Below are 24,654 nucleotides of genomic sequence, written 5' to 3' on the forward strand. Positions count from 1 at the left end.
TAATAAATTATTTAATTATTGAGTATATCAATGAATTTCAGAAAGTTCAATTTTTATTTCTTTAACTTATTTTTATTTATTTGTTTTAATTTATTTATTTAGAATTATTATTCATTCTTGAAATCTTATAATGAGATTGAATTTTTTATAAAGTTTAATTTTTATTTATTTAACTTATTTTTATTTATTTTACTTAATTTAAAAAAAAAATGTTTCGGGTTTTCTTTATTTTTTGACAATAACTATTTAGAGTTTGATGTTTAATTTTTGATTTAATTGTAAATGACGCTTATTTTATTCCTTAAAAGATTCTTTGCAAATTCCATTACTACGTTTTTATTTTAAAAATTTTATTGATAAAAACCTGTTTTTTACAAAAATAACGATTTTATAATCCTTAACTAAACGTGTTATTTAATAAAAATGTAGTAATGAGATTTACAGAGAAAATTTTAAGGTATAAAAGAAACCCTACAGCATTAGGATTAAATATTAGTTGCAACTTTTACCTAAAGTGAGAGAAAAAACATTAAACCCTAAAAAATATTGTTAAATAAACAATGACAATGGTCAAATATTTATTTGATAAAGTTCACCTTGAGGTCTTTGCTAAAACTAGTTATAATCAGTATTAAAATATTTTTAAAAAATTCTGCAAAAATAAAAAAAAATTGTCCAATAATTTTCCAGAAAATAACTTTAAATTTTCCCATCAATGTAGAGAATTTTGTTTGATTCTCTAAAAATCCTTCCAAATTAATATAACGCGTCTCTTTTTTACAAAATTTAAAAAAATCTACATTTCTCTTAAAATTTCTATAATTTTCAAATTAATCATTTTTTGGAATCTTTTTAAGATATTTAAACGTTCTAAATTTTTTTCATTTTTTAAACTTTCCATTTTGAAAATACTTTGAAATCTTTTAGAACATTATCCTAAAGTTCATTTTTCAAAATAAAAAATCAATAAATATTTTTCTGGAAATGGCAAGAAAAATTTTTTCATTCTCTTGGAACCTTTCGTAATTTTAATAGAATATTTTGTAATTCTGATTAAATTTTCTTTTACAATCCTTTTTTCATAAAAAAAAAGAAATCCTTTGAAAGTTAACTATGAATCTTCAGATAATTTTATTGATCTCTTGAAACTTTTAAAAATTCTTCTCATTTTTTGTTCGAAATTTTCAAAAATGTAAATTTTGTTTTAAACTTTTCGGAATCTTCTGAAGATTTCAATTATTTTCGACTCTTTTCAAAACTACTGAAATTTCTACAAATTAAATAAATTTAAATTTGGAGAAATTGTTTAAAAATAATGTATATCTTCAGTAAATTTGAATAAAATAATTATAGCCAATAATTAAAAATTTAAATACCCTGATAGGCGAGAATAAATACCTCGAGAGTATAATAATTTTTTTTTTGATTGTGTTGAAAATTGGCCTTTTTTAGTTAAATATTCATGTGTTCTATAAAAAATTTGTCTTTTTGATAAAAAATTATTTTTCATTGTTAAAAATGCAACTGTTGTTTGGATTGAAAACATATCTATTTTAATTGTGGATCAAAGTATGTTATTGAAAATTCAGCATTATTACTTAAATTTAACTTGTTTGATTTAAATTAAAAAATATTTTTTGGTGAAAACATCAACTATTACACTTGCTGTTCAAAATTGATCTTTTTAAGTAGAAAATTAAATTCTTTTCTTGAAAGTGAAAATGAGCTCGATGGTATTAATTGTGAGATCAACTATCTAACTTTATGTAATACAATGGGTAAAACTTTAGAACTTTAGGCTTGATTTTATATTGATTTTTATCAATAATTAACAACTGATTAGGATTGTCAATTTTTATTTTTATAATCTCTTGTCACTTTGGGTAAAGAGTAGGGGGTGAAGGTGTACAAAAGATTGGCTTGTTAACCATTCCCAATAATAAAAATTAAGAGAAACTATTCAGTTTTAAAAAAGAGGTGGCCTAAATGGGAATATGGTACCCCAATAAATTTTTATCAAAAAAAAAAAAAGGAATGTATTCCCCGCATTAAAAGGCATTTTGTACTCTGCAATCTGTAATTTGAAATGTATTTATTTCAGGACTGCAGGTTCAGTCGTTGGAACTGGAGTCACAGCTCTTTTGCGAGATTGGGACAAAATCCTCGCAGCTGCCGGAGGCTTATCTCTCGTAGCTCTCGGAGTTTACTCTGCCAAAGGTTCTACCGGAGTGGCAGCTCGATATATCGAGTCCCGTCTCGGAAAACCATCCCTCGTTCGTGAAACGTCTCGATTTTCCGCCTTGGATGTAGTTCGACATCCAATAGAAGCGGTAAAGAAACTGAAAGATCAAAAGAGCGACGCCCTGTCTGGAGTTGTGCTAGCACCAAAACTCGAGGAGCGACTTCGAGATGTCGCGATCGCCACGAAAAATACGAAACAAAATCGAGGAATGTATAGAAATATTTTAATGCATGGACCGCCCGGAACTGGTAAGACTATGTTTGCGAAAAAGCTCGCCCAGCATTCGGGAATGGACTACGCCATCCTGACTGGCGGTGATTTGGCGCCTCTCGGACGAGACGGTGTCACTGCGATTCACAAAGTTTTCGACTGGGCCTCAACCTCGAGAAAGGGTCTTCTACTCTTCATCGACGAGGCGGACGCCTTTTTGCGGAAGAGATCGAGCGAGCACATTTCCGAGGATCTGAGAGCGATGTTGAACGCATTTCTCTACAGAACTGGCGAGCAGAGCAACAAGTTCATGTTGGTTTTGGCATCGAACACACCCGAGCAATTCGATTGGGCGGTGAATGACCGATTGGACGAGATGGTGGAATTTTCTCTGCCGGGTCGAGAAGAGCGCGAGCGGTTGGTGCGCTTGTATTTTGACAAGTTTGTCCTGCAACCGGCGACTGAAGGCAAGAAGCGGCTGAAGGTCGCGCAGTTTGATTACGGCGCGCTTTGCAGCAAAGTTGCGCAAATTACGGAGGGAATGTCGGGGAGGGAAATTGCGAAATTAGGAGTTTCTTGGCAAGCGGCTGCCTATGCTTCGGAGGATGGAGTGCTGACTGATCAGATGATCATTGACAGGACCAATGAGGCGGTTAAACAACACAAACAGAAGGTGAGTTCTTTTTTTTTTTTTTTTTTTATTCAAAAACTTTGGATTTTTTTTCAGTTCCATTCAGGACCGGTCCCTATCTTCTTTGTTTAGAAACCTGTATTCAGTTAAGGTCCCTAAAGTATTCTATTTTCATGATTTGGTCCCTATGGGTACCCTATTTGAGTTAAGCACTTTGAAAAATCACAATATAAATAAATAAATTATTTTAAAACTTTGATTTCAACCGTTTTCAAACTAATTTTTCAAATTGTGATTTTTTAAATCATTCAGTTTAGAATGCTTAGTTCGAAAATATTTTACTTTTAACATTTTTCATTTTAAATTTCTAATTTTTAAAAACATATGTTTGAATTCAAAAAATTTTAAAATGCAGTTTTAAAGACTTAAAAAATTAAAAGTCAAAAGTTTTTAAAATCAAAGATTTTTAAATTAAAAACAAAGTGGCCGCTGAACCGGGAAATCATGAATTTAAGAATTTTCAGAAGAAAAATCTGCCCAAGTTCAATTTTAACAGTTTTTAAAATATTCTACAACTATTCATTACTTAAAAAGTGTTTGTCAACATATTTATAGCTTGGCTATTTTTCAAGTAAGAGGCATAATTTTTTTACGGAATGAACTAAGAATTTCTTTCGATGATCGTTTTCCACGTTACTTTGTAAATTTAGAATAATTATTAATCATTCCAACAATTTTTAGAAACATATTGAGAGTTGGGGTATTATTCAAATTTGTTTACGAAGTTAACTAAGATTGCCTTTGTGATGACTCTTTTCTAAGTTATTTGTTAAATTTACCAGTATTATTAATTATTAATTATTGAAAGAAATTTCAATAAAATTTTAGAGTTTTGCTATTTTTCAACGCATAGGGTCAATTTTTTTTACTAAGGTGTAGTTACAATGCAGCTACATACGAGTTTGCTCGAAGTACTCGCATTTGCCTTAACGTTTGGTCAGATGAGAGGAAAACTGCAGAAAACCATCTCCCGAGTTTAGTCGGGTTTTCAGAATTCGAGTACACAACCCGGTCTTTCGTCGTATATGGTACTCATGCGAAATCGTGTATAAATAGAAGTTAATAAAGTAAAAATGATTATCGTTTTATTTTCTTCAACTTAATTTCTAAATAGAATAATTACAAGTAAATCAGCGAGTCGCGCGCGTAAGAGCTTCTAGTTTTGTTTAAAATCCGTTTTTTTTTCAATGAAAATTAATTTTTTCATTTGCAAACTTAACTATATTATTTTTTTTAATTGATATTTTTTAGTAGAAATGATAAATTTATAAATAAGATTAATTTTCAAATGAAAAGATTAATTGTAAAACAATTAATCTTCTTATTTATAAATTCATCATTTCAATCGAAAATTCATCTTTTTTGTTCAAAATTTAAGTATTCCAGTTGAAGATTCATACTTTTATTTCGAAATTCATCACTTTCCTTGAAAATTGAAGCTATTTCGTTTAAAATCCGTATTTTTTAAATGAAAATTAATTTTTTCATTTGGAAGTTTAACTATTTTATTTTTTTTTTTTCTAAAAAACTGATATTTTTCAGTATAAAATGTAAGTAATTGTTTTAAAATTAATTAATTTTTCAATGTTTTGCTCTTTTGTGTTAAATGATGTTTAGAATGAACGTCATGAATTAAAATAAATGTGTTTCGCGACAAATATGAATATGTTACTTTTAGTTGTCCGGGATAATTGAAAAAATTTGACCGGGAATTTTAAATCGCCACCTTGAAAACGGCCACCCTTTTATGATTATTTATTTTATTCTTATTTTTTAAAACTTTTTCTAATTTTTAACAATAAATTTTCGATTTTCAGGTACAATGGCAAAGCGAACAAGAAAGACAAGAATCGAAATCGATATACGCAGGTGAAACAGAAACTTCCGATTCGAAACTTTCGAAAAAGGATATAAAGGCGATAGAACCATCGCCAGGACCTTCGGATCAAATAGCTCCAGCTTGAATTATTCATCATGTAGGCGGTAACTCGAAAAATACGGCGAAATTGGACCAATCGCTGAACTGAAAAAAAATATCACTTATCAAAGTCAAGATTTTTATTCACCTCTTCAGCTTAGACGTATGAGCGTCAAAAACTGTAAATTTAAAGATTGCTTAGGTTCAATCTCATTGGAAATGTGCAAAACTTGAACGTGTCGTTTCAAATTTCCAATCGTCAAATCCAATGTGCATTTAGTTAAAGAAAAATACTACTAGGTTCGTTTTAGAGAATTGAATGTTTCCTCCTTTCAGAAAAATGTGAAGCATCACGGAAAAACGTAAAATAGTGGAATAATGTGTCAAAGGATTGTGCCTAATTTTTCGCCGCTATTTTTTTTTTGCACGAGATCCATCACATTGTTCGACCGATTTTTGTAAATATTAAGAGAGTTGGCTCTCAGGGATATATTAACGAGTTTATTCTCTTTCTTTTCTGTCGAATTTTTGAAAAAATGTATTTTTTTAAATTTTAAGACGTACATTGACGAAACTTGAGAAAAGAAAGACGAAAAAATTAAGTTTTTGTGCATTCTTAATACTTCTATAAATTTGTTACTTCGTTTAACGAATCATACTGTTGACGTTTGTCTTCATTTCGTTTGCATAAAAACTTTGCTGGAAGTTTGGGAGTATTAGTTAATAGACAAATTATTGAAATAGAAAATAAAAATTCTTATATAGAAGATTTGTTCGTCTTGGAGACGAAAATTTTTTTTTAATATGTAAATTATAATCAATAAAGAGAAATTTATTTCGCAACTGCCTGTTTTTATGATTGAGATTAACAAATTTTTTCTAAGATTTTTGGGAATATTAAAAAGGATTTTTTCATTTTGAAAAATTAATTTTATTATTCAAAACATTTCGAAACATTAAAAAAATTTTCGGATAAAACATCCAGAAGATTTTAAGAGAATTTTTTAAATATGTTAAGAAAAATTGAATTCACTTCAAAAGATGTTTAGAAGGTTAAAAAGTATTGAAGAAGATTTTAAAATAATTGAAAATTAGAAAATATTTCAAAAAATATAAAACATCATGTAAGTTTTTGAAGATTAAAAAAAAAGATATTTGAAGATTTTTAAGAATTTGTAAAGGTTTAAAGAAAAGTAAAACTTTTTTTTTAAGATTCTTGGGAAATTGTAATTAATTTTTTATTTTGAAAGATTTCAAACAAATTTTGAATACTATATTGTGAAAGATTTTTCAAAGTTTCAGAAATAATTCAAGATAGTTCAAAAGATTTTTAAATAGAGAAAAAAAAGGAATATCGCCACCTTACCTACAATGTTCTTAAATAATTATTTTTTGTTGGAACTTGAAGCATTTTTCTTAAAATTGGGTTTTGTTTGAAAATACATTTTTTTTCTGAAAATTTAACTTCCATTTTTGTTTAAAAATTAATTTTCTTTTAGGCGATAAATTTATTTATTTACAAATTTCCCTTTTATGGATGGAATTAACTTTTTTTATTAAAAATTAAAATCTTCTTTAGTTGAAATGTCGACTATAACTTTTTTTGTTAAGCATTCATGTTTTTTGGTTCAAAGTTAAACTACTTTGAGAAAAAAATTTTTTAGTTCAAGAACCATTTCTGGTTGAAAATTGAACTGTGCTCTTTTCAGGAAATTATTCTTTTTGGTTAAAAAATCATCCTTGGGTTGAATTTTTCATTAAAAAGGTATATTTTTTGGCAAAAAAGTAATTTTCTTGCATGGTTGAAAATTCATCTATTTTTTTGACTACTAAACTATTTTATTGTAAATTCGTCTTTTTGGTTGAGTTCAACTGTTTTTTTGTTTCAAAATAAAGTATTTTTTGGTTAAAACTTAAAAAATCAATTACTTGGATTAAAATTAAATATTTTGGTTGAGAATTTAACTAATTGGTTAGTAATTCGTTTTTTTGGTTGAAATTTTTTTAAAATTAATTTTTAAACTAAATCTTTCACGATTCTATTTTGTGTTCAAACATTATTTCTTTAGTTAAAAATTCAAATATTTAGTTGAAAATTTGTCTTTTTTTGGTTCAAAATATTTTTTTAAAGTAAATAGTTGAGGATTCTATTTTGGGTTCAAAAAGTACATATTTTTGTTAAAAAATTTTGACGATTCCATTTTGGGTTCAAATTTTTTGTTTCATTCAAAATTAAACTATTTTATCAAAAATTTGCCGTTTTTAAATTGAAATATCGGTTTTTTTGTAAACTATTTAATTGAACTACAAATTAATTAAAAAAATTGTGTATTTGATAATCCCTTTTTGGATAAAAAAAGTTTTTTTTTTGTTCAAAATTAATTTTGTAAACTAAATATTTGACGATTCCATTTTGTATTCAAAATTTTTCTTTTTTTATTTGAAAATTAAAATATTTGATCAATATTGGGTTTAGAAAGTTATCATTTTTAGTTGAACATTCAACTATTTTTTTTCAAAATTGTCTTTTTTGGCTGCATTCTGCTAGTAGAAAATTGTTTTTTTTTATGTACATTTTTTTAACTGAAGAATCATTTTTTAAAATTAATATTTGATTATTTCATTTTGGGCTTAAAAAATATCTTTTTCAGTTGATAATTCAACTATTTGGTTAAAATTCATCATTTTTGGTTGAAATAATAATTTTTGAACCTATGCATTTGACGATTCCATTTTGGGTTCAAAAAATATTTTTTTATTGCAAATAAAACTATTGGGTTAAAAAGTTTCCGTTTTTATGAATATCGTTTTTTTTTAAATTAGTTTATGGAACTACATATTAGTTTTTCTAAACTAAGTATTTGAGGATTCTATTTTGAGTTAAAAAACAAGCTTTTTTAGTTAAATATTTAACTATTTGGTTTAAAATTAGTCTTTTTTGGTTGTATTCAATTAGTTGAATATCAGTTTTTTTTTGAAAATTAATTTTTAAACTGGAAATTCGACGATTCCATTTTTGGTTCAAAAGTCATATTTTTATTTAATAATCAAAAATACGAATTTTTAACCAAATAGTTAGATTTTCAAGAGCAGAAAAAACCTAATTTTCAACTCTGTGAATTAATAAAAAAAGTTGAGTTGAAAATTATTATTTTTTTTTTAAGTTCAACTATTTGGTTAAAAATTCGTATTTCTTGGTTGAAAATTAATTTTTGAAATTGAACATTTGACGGTTCCTTTTTGGGATAAAAAATAAATTTTTTGTTGTTAAAGATAAGATTATTGAATCACAAATTATTTTTCTAAAGTGAGTATTTGATGATTCCATTTTGGATTCAAAAAATAGCTGTTTTTTAATTAGAAATTCAACTATTTGGTTTAAAATTCGTCTTTTTTGGTTGAATTTGACTAGTTGAAATGAGTTTATTTTGACTGCAGATTAATTTTTTAAACTGAAGATTAATTTTTTTAAATTAATGTTTCACAACTCCATTTTGAGTTCAAAAAATATATTTTTGTTTAGTTGATAATTCAACTATTTGGTTTTTTTTTAAATCAACATCTTTTTTTTAAATTTACATTCTCGCGCTAAAAATTTAACTGTTTTGTACAAAAATCGTACTTCCGCTAAAAAATTCAACAGTTTGGTACGAAATTAAACTGCAGAAAATATGTTTTCTTTATTTAAAATGAATTCTCCTTAATGCAAATTTAACTACTTCATTTTTGGTTTAAAATTGATATTTTTTAGTTAAAAATTCAACTAGCATCCCTGGTTTAAAACTATTTACTTGAAAATGTATCTTTTGGATAAACAATTAATCTTCTTAGTTGAAAATTGAATTATTTGTATAAAATTGTATAATTTGTTGAAATTTGGTCTTCTGGTCAAAAATTAATCTTTTTGTTTGAAAATTTTGTATAGAATTAATCGTGTTTGGGAGAAAATTAATCTTTTGTTTTGAATTATTCTTTTAAGTTACTTTTATATTTATTTTTTTCGTGTCATTTTTTTCGAAATAGTATATATGAGTCCGCGACCTGGATTTACCCTGAAGACAAGAAATCCATATCAGAAAAGTTCTCATTCTATAGAAAATATTTTTCTTTTAAACCGAAAAGATTAATTATCAAGCCCAAAATACAAATTTACAACAAATACTCGTCTTTTGAGTTGTCAAAGTAAAACGTCACTTTTTTATAAAATATTTTACTTTTAAACCCGAAAAGATGAATTTACAGCCCAAAAACTAAAATTATCAACAAAAGTGTTGAATTTTAAATCTAATAAATCGATTTTGTAGAAAATATCTTACTTTTAAATCGAAAGGATTACTTTTCAAACAAGAAAGATGAATTGTCAACCCACAAATACAAATTTTAAACAAAAGTGTTGAGTTTTAAAGCTAAAAAGTATATTAAAAAAAATATATTTTACTTTTAAACCCAAAAAGATGAATTTTCAACAAAATAGTGGAATTTTCAAACGAAAAAAAATCATCTTTAACCAATAATATAAATTTTAAACAAAACTGTATAGTTTTCAAACTAAAATGTCGATTTTTTAGAACATGTCTTACTTCTCAAACTAAAAAGATGATTTTTCAATAAAAATCGCAATTTTTAACAAAATAGTTGAATCTTCCATAAAGGAGTGGAGTTGTCAAGCGAACAAGTAGATTTTTTTGAAAATATTTGATATTAAAACCGAAAATATGAATTTCAAGAAAAGTTTTCATCTTAAACCAAAAAAGATTAATTTTCAACCCAAAAATACAAATTTTCAAAAAATATTTTGAGCTTTCTAAGTAGAAAGTCGATTTTTCTAGAAAATATGTTGCTTTCAAATTCGAAAATATGAATTCTAACCAAAAATGTTTATGTTAAACCAAGGCAGATGAATTTTCCACAAAATAATTGCATTTTCAAACAAAAAATATGAATTCAACAAAAGTGTTGAGTTTTCAAGGTAAAAAATAGATTTTTTAAAAGAAAATTTTGATTTTTAAACCCGAAAAGATCAATTTTCAACAAAGAAAGACGAATTTTCAACCCAAAAATACATATTTTAAACAAGTGCTGAGTTTTAAGCCTTAAAAATTAGATTAAAAAAATATACATTGTGACTTATAAGCCGAAAAGATGAATTTTCAACCAAAAAAGATGAATTTCAACAAAAAATTTAGACGAATTTTCAACCCAAAAATATAAATTAAAAAAAAAACATTGTGCGTTTTAAACACGGACAAATTAATTCTGAACAAAATTACTAATTTTAAACCAAGAAAGACGAATTTGTGATCCGAAAATACAAATTTTCGACAAGATCTTCTCGGTTGAAAATTGAACTATTTGTATAAAAGTATTATTATTATTATATATATGATTATATTAAGCATATAAATATTATTATAATTTGTTCAATTAATCTGTATGTTCTAAAATTCAACTGTTTGGTAAAAAATGTATGTATTTTGTTTAGAATTAATCCTTTTGGGTACAAAAATTAATCTTTAAAAGTTAATGCTAAAGAAAAATCTGTCCACGTTCGATTTTAACTGTTTTTAAATAATTAGTAGAATTGTTATTTTTTTCAATTATGCTATTATTTAATTTACAATGCGTCATTCAAAATTTTTTTACTTTACAAATTTTCCATTTAATATTTTTATTTATAAGCTTACATTTTTAATTTTTAAAAATTTTGAATGCTTTCTTAAAGAATTTGATGTTGAAAATTTTGGATAAAAACATTTTTATTTAATAAACAATTTTTTTTTCTATCTGTACTTTAATTAATAAAAAGTGAACGAAAACAATTTGACAAAAAGATTTTAAATCATGTCAAAATTTAAGAATTTTCAGATTTCAACGTTAAAACTTGAACGGTTTTAATTTGAAAGTCTTAGTCATTAAACAAATGTGAACGTGTGGTTGAAAGTTTATAAACTATTTTGAACGTAAAAATAACTTCATAATAATATATTGTAAACTAAAGAATTTTTTCAAATTTAAAATATTGTTTCAGTCTAAAATATTCAATTTTGAACCCATTCAATTTGAATTTTTTTTATTAAAGAAAGATTAATTGTTGAATATTTAGCAATATTTGAATTTTTATTTAAGACAAGTAAATTGACACCAAATATTTAAAAGTAAAGAATCTTTAACTGAATTTTTTGACATAGAAAACCTGGAATCGTTAAAATTTCTAAGAGCCTTTATAATTCATAAATGAACATTCGTAGAAAAAATTTGAGTAATTTTTAAAGATATTTAAGAGTTTTAAAAAGATAAAAAATTATCATGCAAATTTTAGAAAGTTTTCTTAAAATCTTCTAGAATCTTTTTTGAAAATTTTGTTTAAATCTTTGAAAAACTTTTTAAATATTCTCTTAAAATAATTTTTCAAAATGAAAAGTTATTTTTTATTCTCCTAGGAATCTTAAGCAAATATTTTTATTCTTTTGAATCCTCTCACAATTCTTGAAAGAATCTAATTTTTTTTAAATCTGCGAAGATCTACATTTTGTTTTATATTAGGCTATCATTTCAAGTTTTACATTAACTTTGAATCTTTTCAAAACTTCTACATATCTCTTAAAATTACGCAAATTTCGTCTACAAATAATAAATGTTCAATTGTTATTTATACATCCAAATTGTAAAGAAATTTTCTAAAATTTGCAGGATTTTCTGAAAATTATAGAAAAAATTCAATTAATTTTGACAGATATTTAGAAGTTCTGAAAAAATTTCCAGCATAATTTTGAATTTAAAACAACTTCTAGATTTCTCAAGATTCTTAAATAAAATTTTGAAGCTTCCCAAGGATGTTTAAATTATTTTTAAAAAGAAAATAATTGAATTTCTAATTTAGGAAGTGTTTAGTTAAAATTTTTTTAATTTTTGAATATTTTATGTTTCTAGCTTAAAATTCCTTAAAATTATATAATTTTGAAAATTTGGAAGTTCATTTATTGATTTTTTAATTTAGAGCATTGAAAGTGATGATGTGGATTTATATTTCTTTGTATTGAAAAATGTTAATACCTTCAATTTTATACGCGTGAATTCTGAGCCTTTCAATACAATATTTTTTAATTAAAAACTTTTAAATTTTAATTATAAAAGTTCAAAATTTAATAGTTCCACTTTGAGTGCTTTCATTTAAAGCTCGGTTTTTATTACCTCAAGTGGAAATTTTTTTAGCTTTAGTGTTCCATTTTTTAAATTTCATTGGTCGTGATAAATTTTTGCGAACCGGGAAATGACCGAGAATTTATCTCGTCGATTAAAACGGCCACCCTGATAGCGCTTCCAAAAGATACGAATTTTTTTAATTAAAAAAGATTACTTTCTTCTACAAAAAAAAATGAATTTTCTGGAAAAATATTAAAATTTTCTAACCCGAAAATATGAGTTTAAAAAGGAGTTAATTTTTAACCTGATAAATCAATGTTCTACAAAAAAAATCAATTTTGTACCAAAAATATAAATTTTCAAAGAAATATTTATGTTATCAAACAAAGAAATGAACTATTAGCCAAATAAAAGACATTTCTACCAAAAGAAATGAATTTTCGAACCAGAAACACCTAATATTATCGACAAACTAGTTTAATTTTCCAAAACAAAAAAGATTTTTCACTCTTGAAATGACAAAGATTTCAACTGAATTATAATTTGAAAGAAAAAATCATGTTTAACACAAAATATTTGCAATGTCTGATTTCCAGATTACTTTTTGACAATTTTAGAGATTTTGAAATCGTTTAAACATCTATTTAAATTCTCTTTTGAAGCCTTTCAAACTTTGTAAACAGCTTCAAAATTTTATTTCGATTTCTGAAAAAATCGAAACTTTAACAATTTCTTTAAAAAATTTAATAAATGGCTTAAAATCTGCCCGATTTTTAAAAATTTTTTAAATGTTTTAAAATAATTTCCGAAAATAAATTTATCTAAATAAAAAATAATTTTAAATTATCCTAGTAATCTTAAAAAATGGTCTATTACTTGAAAATCTTCAAAAATCTACTCATTATTTTTAATTTTTTTGAAACTTTAGATTTTAAATTATTTTTGCATCTTTTCGAAACTTCTAAAATTCCTAAATTTCTGTTTAGAAAAATGGATTAAAATATTCCAGAATTTTTTTCAATTTTGAAATTTTTTTGAAATGTCTAAAAGTACGTTCCAATGTTTTCTGAAAATTAATTTTTCAAAAAATCACTTTAAATTTTACTATAAATCTTAACAAAATATCTAAATCTTGAAACGTTTCAAACTCCTTAAAAAGCTTCAACATTTTATTTTGAAATCTTACAAAACCAAGTTATTATTTTTAATTTTTTGAACCATAAAATTTCAAATTATTTTTGCACCTTTCGGAAAATTCCTATTTTTTCAAAAATTAAAAAGAAATTGGCTTAAAATTTTACAGATAAAAAAAAATTGTGCAATGTTTTAAAACATTTAAAAATATTTTCTGAAAATTAATTTATCTAAATAAAAAATCATTTTATATTGTTCTAGTAATACTAAAAACATTTTATATTCATTTTTTATATTTTCTATTTTATATCAAAGATTTAAAAAAATGGCCTAACATCATCCCATTTTTTTCGAAGTTTTTTGGAAATCTTTTATATTGTTTTAAAATATTTCAAAATATTTTCTGAAAATTAATTTTTCTAAGTAAACAATTACTTTGTATTTCCCTAGAAATCTTAAAAAAAATGTGTATACCTTGAAACTTTTCAAATTCCTTAAAAAGCTTCAAAACTTTATTTTGAAATTTTCAAAAATCTACATATTATTTTTCATTAGTTGGAACCTTCAGATTTCAAAATACTTTTGCATCTTTTCGAAACTTATAAAATACCTCAATTTCTTTCAAAAATTAAAAAAAATGGCTTTAAATCTTCCAAATTTTTTTTTTAATTTTGAAAATCATTTGACGTGCTTTAAAATATTTTCAAATATTTTCCGAAAATTAATTTTTTTGAATAAAAAATCATTTTAAATTCTCCTAGTAATTAAAAAAAACTCTATAACATGAAATTTTTCAAACTCCTATAAAAGCTTCAATATTTTATTTCGAAATCTTGAAAACTCTACATATTATTTTCAAGTTTCTGGAACCTTAAAACTTTAAATTGTTTCTGAAATGTTTCGAAAACTTTTTTACATTTTTAAAATGATTCGAATTTTTCCCAAAATGTTTGAAAAATCTTTGAAAATAAAAGAAGCTGAAATTAATTCAATCAAGAAGAATTTTACAACAACAAAAAAACGAATTTTTAACATAATAAATGAATTTTGCATCCAAATAGTTGAATTCTTCATTTAAATAAGAACATCTTCAACCACAATTTGAATAGTTAAATTTGTTAGTTTAAGAAAAATTCGTTTTTAAGCAAAAAAAAAAATACCAAAGAAGAATTTAAATAAAATACTTTAATTTTGAAAGAAATAGTTGAACTTTCTTCTGGAAAAGATTAATTTTCAACCAAAAATAGAATAGTGAAATTCTAACTTGAAAAAAATTGGCTACCAGAAGAAAAAAGAATTTTCAAATAAATTTTTTAATTTTTCTCAATAAAGAATCATTTTAAATTTTATTTCAGAATCTTCGAAAGTCTATATATTATTTTTAATAGGATTCGAATTTTTCCTACAATTTTTTTTTAAATCTTTCAAATTAAGCAAATTTGCAACCAAAATTGGAACAGTGAGATTTTATGTTTAAGATCAATTAATCTTTAACCAAGGAGACAAATTTTCTACCCAAAAAGAAGACATGAATTTTAAAAGAAATAGTTTAATTTTCTTATGAAAAAGATACATTTTGACCACAAATAAAATAGTAAAATTTTAACTTAAAAAAAAAAAGAATTTTTAACAAAGTAGTTCAATTTTCAACCAACTGAAGGAAATTTTCAAACAAAAAAGGCGAATTTTAAATTAAATAAACGAATTTTTACCAAAAGAGATGAATTTTCCAAAACAAAACAGATTTTTCGACCCCGAGAGGAAAAATAATTTCAACTAAATTATAATTTGAGAGAAAAACTCATGTTTGAGACGAAATATTTTTAATTTCCTTAAAATCTATAAAATTCGGAAATATTTTATAAACTGACTGATTTCAAGATTACTTTTTGACAATTTTCGAAATGCTGTAAAATGTTTGAAAATATTTTTAAATATTTTTTATAAACCTTTCAAACTCCATAAACAGTTTCAAAATTCTATTTGGAAATATTAAAAAATGTGTATTTTGTTTAAATTTAAAAAATCTTTTAATTACAAAATTGCTATTTGCATTTTTTCAACTTAAATTAAAAATTAATTTTGTACCAAAAAATATGAATTTTCAAAGAAATATTTATGTTGTCAAACCAAGAAATTGACTAGTAACCAAATAAAAGAAATTTTTCCAACAGAGATGAATTTTCGAACCAGAAACATCTATTTTTATCGACAAAATAGTTTAATTTTCCAAAACAAAAAAGGATTTTTCACTCTTGAAACGCAAAATATTTCAACGAAATTATAATTTGAAATGAAAAATCATGTTTAGTACAAAGTGAAATTTCATATATTTTTTTGATCTTCCAGAATTTTAAGTTATTTGTAATAATTTCTTCAAAAATTTTAAATTCCTAAATATATTATTAACTGATTTCCAGATTTCTTTTTGACAATTTTAGAATTCGCATCAAATGTTTTAAAATCTTTTAAAATCTTCTTTTGAATCTGATAATCATCATCCATTTTCACCGAAATCTTAAGAATTTTTTTTATTATCTTGAAACATTCGAAATAGCTTCAAAATCTTAAAAAATATACATTTTGTTTTTAAGTTTTTGAAATATTTAAAAAAATAAAATTATCGTTGCATCTTTTAAAAACTTTTAAAATTCCTAAATATCTTTAAGACTGAATGAAATCATTACAAAAACTATAATCTTTCAAAATTAAAAAAATGAAAATTGTTTAAAATCTTCCAAATTATTTTTTGGACAATTTTTGGAATTCTTTTGAACTGTTTTAAAATCTTTTAAAATATTTTCTGAAAATGTTTTCAAATAAACAATCATTAAAAATTTCCCGGGTGATCTTAAAAAAATGTCTAAGTCTTGAAACCTTCATATTTTAAATTGTTTTTGAAGTTTTTTCAAAACTTTAAAACATTTTTTAAAAGATCAATTTTCAAACAAAAATTGAATAGTCAAATTTTAACTTAAAAAATATTTTCTTTAAAAACATTTATACAACTTAAGACTTTTCAAACCCTTTAAATATTTCAAAATTTTATTTCGAAACCTTCAAAAATCCACATATTATTTTTAATTGTTTGGAACCTTCAAATTTTTGATTATTTTTGCATCTTTTTGAAACTTTTAAACATTTTTAAATTATTATTAAAAACTTGATTTTTTCAAAAGTCTACAGTTCCTTTAAATTTATTTTAAATATTCTCAAGGTCTAAATTATTCTCTTTTTCTAAAGTGCTAACGTCTTGGAAGATATTACGTAAGAAAATTTTTTTACTAAAAAACTACTAAATCCAAAGATATTACTACTCAGAAGAAAGTTCAGCAGAAATTCGATCTGTTCAAAAGTAAGTGTTGCATTTTCAAAAAAGTAGATGATTTTTAACCAGACAGTTGATTTTTATACACAAAAAATTAATTTTCAACCGAAAAGATTAATTTTCTACAAAAAACAACGAATTTTCAACGGAATAATTATGCTTGTGATAATTGTTGTTTGTTATAAATATTGCAATAATTATTATTCATTAACGATAATTGAATTTGCATCCAAACATTTAAATTTTCATCCAAAATGGGTACATTTGCAACCCAAAGTGGAGTACGTTAATTTTAAGTTTAACTAAAAATTAATTTTCTGTCAAGAAAAAGAATTTTCAACAAAATAGTTAAATTTTCTTCTGAAGAAGATAATTTTTTGCCATAAGAACAAATTTTTAACAAAATAGTTAAATTTTCAACCAAAAAGATGAAGTTTTAAACAAGAAAATTGATTTTTTATTGAAAAGAGGAATTTTCAACTAAATAAATTAATTTTCATCCAAATTGGTGAATTTTCAACTTTAATAAGTTAAATTTTAACCAAGAGTAAATTAGTTCATTACTTAATTATTATTTCAAAATAAATGAAAAAAATATTTAAAATAATTAATTATTTTCAACTAAAATAGGTAGGTTTTTAATTATTAGTGGAGTAGGTTAATTTTAAGTTTAAACAAATTAATTTACTGCCAAGAGAAAGAATTTTCTAGTTTAATTATTTTAGTTTAATTTAAATAGTTTAATTATCTACCATAAAACAAAAATTTAAAATAAAGTATATGTGAGTTTTTAACCAAATATTTCAGTTTCTCTAACTACAATTTTTAAACTAAAAATAGAATGTTCATATTTTCAGTTCGAAAAAAGTAATTAGAAAAAATGGATTTTCAACAAAATTGTTAAATATTCAACCAAAAAAGAATAAATTTTCAACCAGAAAAAATAATTATCAAGCAAAACAGACGATTTATAAATAAAATAAATGAATTTCGAACCAAATAGTTCAGTTTTTCTAAAGATGATAAATTTTCAACCAAAAATAGAATGATGATTAAGATTAATTTTCTACAAAAAATGATGATTTTTTAACGATTTTTCTAAAACATTAAAAAATAAATATTTACCAAAATACTTACATTTTTAGCCAAAGAAAATCATTTTTAACCAAAAATGAGAATGGTTCAACCACCAAGATTAATTTTCCACTGAAAGGTTTAATTCTCCATAAAATGTACGAATTTTGAACTAAATACACGCAATTCATCATAAAAATATGAATTTTCATCCAAAAATGTACTAGTTAAATTTTCAGCTAAAAAATTAATTTTTCAGCCAAAAAAAAAAGATTTGAAAACAAATTAACGAAAGATTAATTTTGAACAAAGTATTTCAATTTTCAACCAAGCATTTAAAGCACAAAATTTTTGTGAACTTTGACCAAATATCTTTGCTTTTACTTTAAAACATTTTTCAGTAAACTATAATATTATAAATAATTGTAAAATTAAAAGCTACGCAATTAAATTAAAAAATTATTCGAATTTATTTATTTCCAAACTGATTAACCGCGACTTATACCTCGCTTTATAAATAAACTAAAACAAATATAGAATAATTTGAACAAAAAACGCGTTTTCTTTTAACCAATTTGAATTTTCGCGGAACTTTGAATAGAGCAGCTAGCGGTACCTAGCGGCTGCTAGACTCCTACTTTTGGACCAATGAGCGAGCGTTGCCCGTCGCTTGGCGCCGCCGCCATTTTGGGAACATTAGAAGGAAACCAACAGCGTAACCAGAAGGACGGGAACATCTAGGTTCGGCACCTTAACATCATCACCATGGCTGACCCGGAAAAGCAGCCCGAACAACCTGCGGCTGTGCAGAAAAAAACTGTCATCGGTAAGTGAATACAATTTTTCATTTTATCCGACCCCGTTAGGTTTCAAACCTCGTCCTGATACCGCCACCGACGTCGCCCTCGAGGCCGATCATAATGGCGCCCGCGTCCGCTCCGAGACCATGTGGCCGGCGTGCCGGAATTCGAAATTCCAAAATCGCCCTTCTTCAAAATAACATTTTTTTTACTCTTTTCAATTTCGGAACAGAAGCGCCTCGCATTTTAAATAAAAAAACACATTTTTTTGGAGTCAAATCGGGCTCGGGAGATCGCGTGTTAGGATACATTCAGCGTGTTTGATGTTCAAAGATCGATTTTGAGGAATTATAGAAGAGACGACGCCTTCCGATGCGTTGAGAGACCTCGAGGATATTCATAACCTCAAAATCACCGGTCCAAGCGAGTTTGGAATTCGCCGTGCCATCAGATTTGGAGTAACGAACTTTCTGGAAATTAATTATGCAATCATAGCAAAAGGCGGGGGATTTCTGTTACTCGTGGGAGTGCATTATTATTTTTACGATGGGATAAACGAGCAATCTTGTTTTCTGGGAGGTTGTGCATTATGTAATCTAGCGTTTTGGGAGTTCAAGATTATGAAGGCCTGGAGGGAAATTTTGTATCTAAAAAGGACTAAACGCGGGTTTAAAAAATATATGTATTGCCGTGATTTAATCATATTTGATGTTGTCATTCTGCCTGATTTTCAAAACAGGAAAGCGGTATCTATTTGGGATTTGTGACTTGCGACCTGATTAGCAATTGTTTTCAATTTAAATATATTATAAACATTTGTGAATCGGGGGTCAAATATAGAAATCTGTTCAAGATTTTATAAATTTCTGACAGTTTTGTGTTTACAATTGTAATTGTCAATTAAAATAATTTAAAGATAAAATCCTCAGCTTTTTTTCTTGGCAAAGGAAATATTTTCTTTCATAAATGTAAAAAGTTAAAACATTTTGTTTTTCTCGATAAATATTTTGACCTAATTTACAATTTTGCATAATCCAGGAATTTTTTGTCAATTTTGAGTGATATCTTCGATTTTAGATTTTTTAAAGTAGAAAATTATATTTTTTAATGTACAGAAAATTATCTTATTTAGGCTTTATTATGCAAGGCAAAATTTCGGACGATATTCAGCAAATATGCTCATCATGCGTAATTCGAAGAAACTTATTTTTGTACAGTCAGAGGTTTATTTTCAACCTCTGTGAAGGATAAGTATCCAGAGCATTTCTAAAGCTGAAAATCCAGGCGTTTTGCACATTTCTGAAATTCTCTTAATTAAGAAAATATTTATGGTGCAATGAAATGTTTTTTATTTTTAAGTTGTTTTTTAACTCTAATATAAAATATATCAGTGAAACACCGTAAAGATTTTGCAAGACAAATAGAAGGCCCAAGTAGTTAAATTTTCTCCTAAAGATAGATATATTTTCAACCATAAGTATAATAGCTTTCAAAACAGTAACTTTAAAAAAAGCAAAAAATATATATATTTTTCGACTAAGAAAAATCAATCTCCGACTAAAAGTGGAATAGTTAAACTTACAAGAAAAATGATGAATTCTCAACTGACAAAATAAGTTTCTATCGGAAAGACAAATTCTTTAAAAAGGACATGAATTTTTTAATGAATAGATGCATTTTTATCTAAAAAAATGTATTTGAAAATGGAAAAATGAAATTTTCAGTTTGAAAAAATGTAGAAAAAAAATTGTAAAAAGAGAATTTTCAACAACATAGCTCAATTTTCCACAAAAAAAAATATATGTATATAATACACACTCATATATAATAATAATAAATACATTCTCAATTAAAAATATACATTTTTGACCATAAGTGGAATAGTTAAGTTTTAAGTTCACTAAACTAATTTTTCGATGCAAAACAAGAATTTTTGACAAGATGGTTAAATTTTCAACCGACAAGAATATTTTTCCGCCAAAAAGCCGAATTCTTCAACAAATGCATGAATTTTCAATTGAGTCGATTTACGTATTTTCAACTAAAATTGGAAAAATTAAATTTTCAGTACACACAAATAATTTAAAAAAATAGTTGAATTTTCAACAAAAATTAAATAAGTACATAGTTAATTTTTTACTAAAAAGATAGTTTTCAACCGTGAATGGAATAGTAAAGTTTTCAGGTCGAACAAATAATTTTCATATATAAAACACGAATTTATGACAAAATAGTTACATTTTCAACCAAAGAAATGAATTTAAAACAAAAAAGATGAAACGTTTAATGTTTTTAAATACTTTTTTAATCCATTTATTTAAAAAATGCAGGATACAAATAAAACAAAAAAAACCCAAAAAAATAAAAATATAGAACTTATGTTCAGAATATGTTTTTATTTTGGAACATGTAATTTTTTTCAGTGACGGAATATGTAGAAAGTACTTTTAATTCTGAGTTCTCTCTTTCAAGCTTTAAAAAATGGAGTTATGTTTCTGGCTCATAATAGATTACGTTCTAAATAAATATAATTCTGACTTGTAACAGGGAATTTCCATACAAAATTAGAATTTTAACTTTGGAGCTGGGGATTCCCGCTCAGAATTATTATGATATTTGTTGAATAAATATACGATATTTGAAAATATAATTTAAAAACGCCCTTAAAAAAAATTGTAGCTGAAACCTTATATAATATGTTGAAAACGAGTAAAATGAAAAGGATTAGCAATTTAAAAAAGGAGTGTTAGAAATTGAACAATATTTTACTTAAATGTGCAGAGTTAAATAATTTATTAATTTGACATTCCAAGCTGATTAACTGCAAAGTTAAATGTGAAACGTTCAAAATTGACCCCCTTTATTCTTAAATCTTACCAATAGAAAATTACACAAATTTATTTGAACGAGTTCAAACTAAATTGACCTTTAAGTAGAGCTAAAATATTTTAGATGTTATTATTGATGGTGGTATTTTGTAAAAGAGAAAATATTCTTTATGAGGAGAATGATTTTAAACATAAAAATGGTTTATTTAACCGTTTTTTCTTGCCAGTCTTTTTTGTATCTCCATAAATAGATTTCCATCGACCATAAAATTTTTTAATGGACAGGGATAATTAAAAAATGGTTTAGCCTTATATACAAAATTGTATGAAAAGATTGTTTCACATGTAAAAGTTAATATTAAATCTTACCCATATTTTCCTATTTTTTCCTGAAAAAATGAACCTACAATTATTTAGATGATTTCAGAATATGGTTTAGAATTTAGAACTCTCTTGTGTAATCTCCATTACGAGAGGGTTTATTGTCATAAGCCTCGTTCGTTGATAATTAGAGAATTTCCAACTCCTTAGAGGTCGAAGCTCCACTAATCTTGTTATTTTTGTTTGGAAGTGGGCTTCTTTGGTGCGAAACAATTCAATTTCGAGTTTGAAACTTGCAAAAGCATGTCAAATTAAATTGATAAGAGACAGCTTTCCATTATTCAACTATCACCAGGAGTAATCAGTTTATCCACTGTAATTGAAATCAAAATATGAGATGCGTATCAACTGATTCAGTCTAAAGTTTATGCTATTTATTAATTATTTTTTTAATTTCCTTTTTTTCCCTTTTATTTTTAACAAAACTCTAATAGTAATCGCTCTTTTTACCTCTACAAAATTATTCTTTTAAAAAATAGTGTACATTTATTAGGTGTAGTGAAATTTTAATGTTTTTTAAACTTATGTAATTATTTATTCCAATTAATATAACTGAGAATAACTTTTTTTACAGCTATAATATAACTTTACTAATAAAAAGTGAATTTGTATAGTATTGATCCATTTGTACAATGTGTTTTAAAATAATTGAAGTACAACATTAAAAAAAAAGTATATCGTAACACAAATATAAATGTTAGTTCAAAATATTAATTATTGTAAGGACGAAGTGATAAACATTGGAAAGAAATATATAAATGTACTGTTAGTATCAAGATTTAATTATTAATGAAAGACATTTTTAAACGAATATGATTAAAAATATAACATTTCTTGTAAAAAAGATTGTTTATTCTTTTATACATGCAACAATACATATTTAATATCCCCCCCTTTTTTGAATAATTACCGTATGTTCCCTTTTTTAGAAACTATTTATTCGTATTTTTTTTCCAATTCAACTATGTTGTTGAAAATTCATCTCTTGGTTGAAAATCGAATCATTTTATTGAAAAGTGATCTGTTGATTGAAAATTCAATTTTTTTGTTCAAAATTTAACTATTTTATTCAGATAATCTTTTTGGTTGAAAACTTAGCTGTTTTCTTGAACATTCGCCCTTTAGGACTGAAAATTCATATTTGGTATAATTGATAATTTTTGGTTGAAATTCAATTCCTTCTAATTCATAATTCTACTTTTAAATGTTTGAATCAGAATTCATCTCCACTTTCAAAATTCAATTTCTTAGTTAAAACTTGACTTGCATTATAAAAAAATGTATATTTTTGTTGTTGGTTATTTTATTAGAAATTTCATCTTTTTGGTGAAGTGAATTGTTTTGTTAAATATTCGCCTTTTTGACTTAAAATTTTAACACTTTCGTTGAAAATTTAACTTTTTGGTTAAAAAATTAACCTATTGGTTGAAAATTCATGTCTTCGTGTTCAGAATTCATCTTTTCATAATTTATTTCTTGACTGGGAATTTTACAAATTTTCAGAAGAAAAATCTGTCCCAAGTTCGATTTCAATAGCTTTTAAAATAATTAGTTGAATTGATATCTTTTTCAATTATTATATCATTGAGATTATAATGCGTAATTCGAAAGTCATGCACCTGAAAAATTCTCTTATTTTAGATTTTTATTTTTAAGCTTATATTTTTAATTTAAAAAATTTAACGTGCAGTATTGAAGACTCAAACAATTAAAAACGTTTGAAGTTGAAATTTTTTGATAAAAAACAGTTTTATTTTATTAACTGTAAATATAAATAAATCATTTTTTTAATAGTCAAAGAATTTCCATATTCGTAATTAAAGGCTTTTATTAAATTAAAAATATTGTTTCAGTCTAAATTATTCAATTTTTAACCTATTTAATTTAAAAAAATTAATTATGAAACAAGATAATTATTTAATATTTAGCAATATTTGACTTGTAATTTAAGAAGTCTAAATTGAAGCTAAATATTTAAAAGTAAAAAATTTGAAACCTAATTGTTTGACGTAGAAAGCTTTGAATTGTTAAAATTTCGAAAAGCTTTTAACATTTTAACCTCACAATTTTTATTGCTCTACTTAATAAAATGTTTAATTTGTAAGCAAAATTGTCGAATTTTGATGTATAAATAATAATTGAACACGTATTATTTGTACACAAATTTGAGTAATTTTAAGAAATGTTCAGAAGTTTCGAAAAGATTCAAAATTAATTTAAAACTTTTTCCTGCAATTTTTAGAAAATCTAAAAATTTTGAAAAAATCCTTAAATTCTTCCTGGGTCGTTTTTAATAATATTGGAATTATCTTGAAATATTTTTGTATATCCTGTAAAAATAATTTTTCAAAATGAAGAACCATTTTCAATTTTCCTAGGAATATTAAGAAAATGTTTTTATTCGTTTGGAGCCTTTGAAAATTTCGTAAAAAGCCTCTAAATTTGTTGTAAACTGCAAAAATCTACATTTGGTTTTAAATTAGGTTGTGAGTATTTGCACTGAAATTTCGTTACGAATAACCAAATTTTTTCGGTAAACACACGGTAAGCTACATTTGAAAAAATTTAAAACTACTAGATTTCTCAAGGTTTTGAAATGCAATTTTAAAGTTTTTCAAGTATGCTTAAACTATTTAAAATGAAAATAATTTAAATTCTAATTTAAGAGCATTCGAGTTGACAAAATTTAAATTTTTAAATATTTAATGGCCTAAAATAACTGAATAATATAATTTTGACCATTTTTAAAGTTAATTGATTGATTCTTTAATTTAGAGTATTGAAAATTTCAACCTAAATTTATATTTTTGGAACTTAATCTAAATTTTTGGACTCTATAATTTATGAATGTTAAAAATTCTTAATTTTGCAGTTTAAACTCATTAAACTTGAAATTATTTAGTTA

General features: G+C 24.6%; 2 protein-coding genes across 4 annotated transcripts in view; both read left to right on the plus strand.

The window, feature by feature from the left end:
• The window catches only part of LOC117176943 (ATPase family AAA domain-containing protein 3A homolog), a 13,199-nt gene extending 7,295 nt beyond the window's left edge, over positions 1-5,904 (plus strand). The window contains exons 3-4 of the mRNA XM_033367347.1: positions 2,102-3,125; positions 4,961-5,904. Coding sequence (XP_033223238.1) covers positions 2,102-3,125; positions 4,961-5,107 — 1,171 coding nt within the window. The 3' untranslated portion in view covers positions 5,108-5,904. The remainder of the gene's footprint in view (positions 1-2,101; positions 3,126-4,960) is intronic.
• A 12,523-nt stretch (positions 5,905-18,427) lies between these two features.
• Positions 18,428-24,654, plus strand: part of LOC117175978 (Y-box factor homolog) — a 56,865-nt gene continuing 50,638 nt past the window's right edge. For all 3 annotated transcript variants that reach the window (XM_033365872.1, XM_033365873.1, XM_033365874.1), the window contains exon 1: positions 18,428-18,566. In XM_033365872.1, coding sequence (XP_033221763.1) covers positions 18,506-18,566 — 61 coding nt within the window. In that variant the 5' untranslated portion in view covers positions 18,428-18,505. The remainder of the gene's footprint in view (positions 18,567-24,654) is intronic.

Source organism: Belonocnema kinseyi, chromosome 7, assembly GCF_010883055.1.
Source record: "Belonocnema kinseyi isolate 2016_QV_RU_SX_M_011 chromosome 7, B_treatae_v1, whole genome shotgun sequence".
In the NCBI taxonomy this organism is placed as follows: domain Eukaryota; kingdom Metazoa; phylum Arthropoda; class Insecta; order Hymenoptera; family Cynipidae; genus Belonocnema; species Belonocnema kinseyi.